Genomic DNA, 3,594 nt, shown 5'->3' with positions numbered 1-3,594 from the left:
TTATTGGACATTATTCCGATACTAAAATTAGTCTTGAAATTGGTGTAAATGTAACTTCATATGAATTCTTAATACTGAAACAATTATTTTTAGACTTAAATGAGATTTACGCGCCAATATCATTCGCAGTAGTCATGGATATAATCCCTTAGATAACAAAGGGTCTAGTCGGGGACTATCACTTTCTACTCTGCCATCACAATAGACTTGGCTGGGCCTTTGTCAGGAAATCTCGTTTCCTTTTCACTTTTAATTCGCTCTTTCGAGTGTTTGAATATCTGTAGCCTTTCCTATGTTCTGATTTGAAGCTTAGAGAACTGATATGTCCTGGGCGATGAATTAGGTTAGTCTCCTGATCATCTGTTTTATCGGACAGCTAGGTAAGCCTCTTCTGCAGAATGTATCAAGACAAACTAATAAATACAGCATGAATTAGTAGGCCAAAATTGCCGTCTTAAAGGACTTTTATAACATTATTTACAACAGAGATTAAAGTGCATTCACCATAGAATCCAGAATGAGATCTATGCTAAGGACAACTATCGAATTTTTCCGTTTAAAATTGCGTATTAAAACTACACGTGATATATTTTTTTTATTGCCTATAAACTCCTTTCTGGGGGAGGAACCCAACCTCCAAAACACCGTTCCAGCTGCTCTGCCACTGCTAAACACAACCTATCCTGATATGGAGCTGCTAATACCTAAAACCCATATTACTAAGAGTAAACCCAATAAATTCCAAATTGTCTATCCACCTGGACACCTATAGGAAGCCCACTTCTGTCAAATCCACAAGGAACATGGGTGGATGGTAGTCCTAAAGCATTGGCAATTATCAGATATGAATAGATGTTTTTAAAGTACATTTGGTTGTGTTTATGGGCAGAGCCGATTGATGTGGGGAGGATAATGACGCCATTTGTGCCTAATTGTTTCTGCAAAAGTTTCGAATTTATTCCTAATTTTTCCTATTATTTAGCCTTACAATAATTTCTTCTTTCAGTGCCAAGTTCTCTTGAGTGTGGTTGCCAGCTACATATTTGTAAATTCCCTGCACGAACAACGAGTACATTAAGTTGAAGCTGAATTTAGATTTCCCAATTAGAAATTTTATTAGTTCTATGAGGTAACTTGCATTTTCCTTTAAATAAGCCATTAATGAATAAGAAATTAAAGAAAAAGCATTGTTACCCATTTTAGGGGGTTTGGAATGTCTTTCAGACTAAAAAGTTCGGAAATGCACACCAAATGTACATTACTGAAGTCAGGAAAATGACCATCTATAATAGAAACGCCGCAATTTTTTCGTAAATACTTCACAGAACGACGTACTGCTTCTCTTATTTCAGCTGAAACTTTGGGCAAAGTCACAGATCCTCTGATGTCTTCCATATAAAAAACCTTCAATTTCTCTAATTCAACCTAAAACAAAAAAACTTATGTTAAAAAACTTGAAAATTACACATAAAATACCTCTTTATTTAGCTTCAATTTCAAATTGCACTTATCATTGCATATAACTTTCATCATAAGGTATAGATCTGAGGCGTAACGTGTCAAAGGCCCTATAACCAAAAAATCTTGAAACTTATCATCCATGCTTTGAGGCCAATGCCCTTTTATTGAAACAACTCCTAAAAGGCATTAATAGTATTTATTTCTAAGAGATTGTAATGTGTTTACTGGGGGTGGGTTTGTGCCCGAAAACTCCGTTGAAAAGAGCAGGTAGTCTTATTGAACCTGCAATATCTGAGCCAATTCCTACTAGAGAAGCAGCTGACCCTAACAAAGCACCCTAGAGAAGCAAACGTTACTTAAATAACTGTATTAGTGCCATTTGGCATATAATACCTCACCCCCGGAAGAACCTCCAGCAGTACAAGTGGTGTCATAAGGATTATTAGTGTACCCCGTTACGTTATTGAAAGTTTCCCAACTGTACGCTAATTCTGGGGTGTTGGACACTAGCAGAATTATGGCCCCACTGGTTTTTAGTTTAGCCACCACTTCCCCGTCCACGCTAGCCTTGTAGCCCTCTCTACTTTTCAACCCTACGCAAAAACTAAGTCCTTTAACGGAACAACACTCTTTGACTGTAACAGGAACCCCTAATAGAGGCTTAATTTTGCTTAGCTCTCTACAATTCAAAGAAGTAGTTTTCAGATATCCGTCCACTAACTTGGCCTCATGAAAAGCTTCTTTAAATCGCTCTTCAACCACTGCATTCAAAATTGGGTTGACTTCTTTAATTCGCTTTATGTAAGCCTCGCAAATCTGAATGCTGGATAACTGAAATTAAGGCACATAAAAGGGGAATTACAGAATTAAAGGATTAAAACCTCTCTGTTTCTTATCTTGCGTGCAATGTCAGTGGCACTGATCCTAAGAAGGTCGTCAGTGAAGGGTGGCAGATGGTGCCTCTTGTTCCGGGCATTGTAGTTAAATAAGGGAGCGGTGATGAAATCCAGAATTCTTGTTAAAAGAAAAAGGATTATTATTATGACCTCCATGTTGCCTGAAAGTTGTTTGAATGAAATTTTGTGTGATATTCAACGATTTACTTACCTCGTTAAAATGATCTTAGCTCGAACCACTGAATATCACTATTATTACGACACGTGTACTACTTGGTGGACTGGTTCATCATGATTAAAAAGTCGTGGCGTCAGAGTGCAAAAAGTTACTTAACATACTTAACTATCATCCTCAATTAATGTTCTATAACCTTGTGCACATATAATTTTAAATATACGTAAAAGAAAAAATTGTTTTATACTGCTAATTTTCTGCTCTATATGAAGATTTACTCTGTTTAATAAATTGTTAATATACGGTGTATCTACTTAAATTGCAATCATATAGGAAACTTTATTATTATTAGTTTTATGAAAAAAAGTTATTCTTCATAAAAAGTTTTGCATGGTCTTAAATCTAAAATGAAATAATCAGACATCACATTTTTGTAGTTATATACCAGCTATCTTAAAAATATTAATTTTGCCCAAGAATATTTTTTTATTATCAGTTTCAGTAATGCACATTTTTCTCGTTATTAAAAACACGATAACTTTTCGTCTCTCAATATGTTTTCATAACAATTACACAATTTAAATAGGTAATTAATGCATAACAATAATTTATTTTGCTCAACTACTCTCTCTTTCAAAACATGTAATCGTTCTTTTGCCAAGTTCCCTTAATACATATGTACATTATCATATTTAAAGTTATTACCGTACATGCTTCCAAAACGATCCTCAGAAAATGGTTAACATCTCGAAACGGCTTGTGCTGGCAGACTTTCTGTTTTAAGTAACCTCATAAGAAATATTCCATAGGGGTTAAATCAGGAGATCTAGCAGGCCAAAAAACATTTGAATGTCTGTGAGTACTTTTCCATTGAAAATATTTAGAAGATATTCTCTAACAATTAACGTACTGTGGTACGAGGCACTATCTTGTTGGAACTAAATTTACTGCCGTTCTTGTAAGAGTTAAATATTCTAACACATATCAACTTCACTGTCAAGGAATGATTAAATGTTTTAAAAGAGAGGGTGGTTATGTCGAGGCACTAGTGGAATTACTTAA

The 3,594-nt window shown here is 35.1% G+C and overlaps 1 protein-coding gene across 1 annotated transcript; it reads right to left on the bottom strand.

Annotated features, from left to right (window-relative positions):
- Nucleotides 1–517: 517 nt before the first annotated feature.
- Nucleotides 518–2,706, bottom strand: LOC136412892 (fatty-acid amide hydrolase 2-A-like). The gene is made up of 9 exons (XM_066396140.1): nucleotides 2,569–2,706; nucleotides 2,343–2,518; nucleotides 1,855–2,292; nucleotides 1,687–1,798; nucleotides 1,477–1,637; nucleotides 1,195–1,425; nucleotides 989–1,144; nucleotides 759–938; nucleotides 518–704 (listed from the first exon to the last, which is right to left on the bottom strand). The coding sequence occupies exons 2-9, from the start codon at nucleotides 2,511–2,513 to the stop codon at nucleotides 603–605; spliced, it is 1,551 nt and encodes a 516-aa protein (XP_066252237.1). The 5' UTR covers nucleotides 2,514–2,518; nucleotides 2,569–2,706; the 3' UTR covers nucleotides 518–602.
- Between the last annotated feature and the right edge of the window lie 888 nt (nucleotides 2,707–3,594).

The sequence above is a fragment of the Euwallacea similis genome, chromosome 13, assembly GCF_039881205.1.
Source record: "Euwallacea similis isolate ESF13 chromosome 13, ESF131.1, whole genome shotgun sequence".
Classification (NCBI taxonomy): Eukaryota; Metazoa; Arthropoda; class Insecta; order Coleoptera; family Curculionidae; genus Euwallacea; species Euwallacea similis.
Note: the sequence above shows the minus strand (reverse complement) of the source record. Positions and strands in the feature narration are given on the sequence as shown.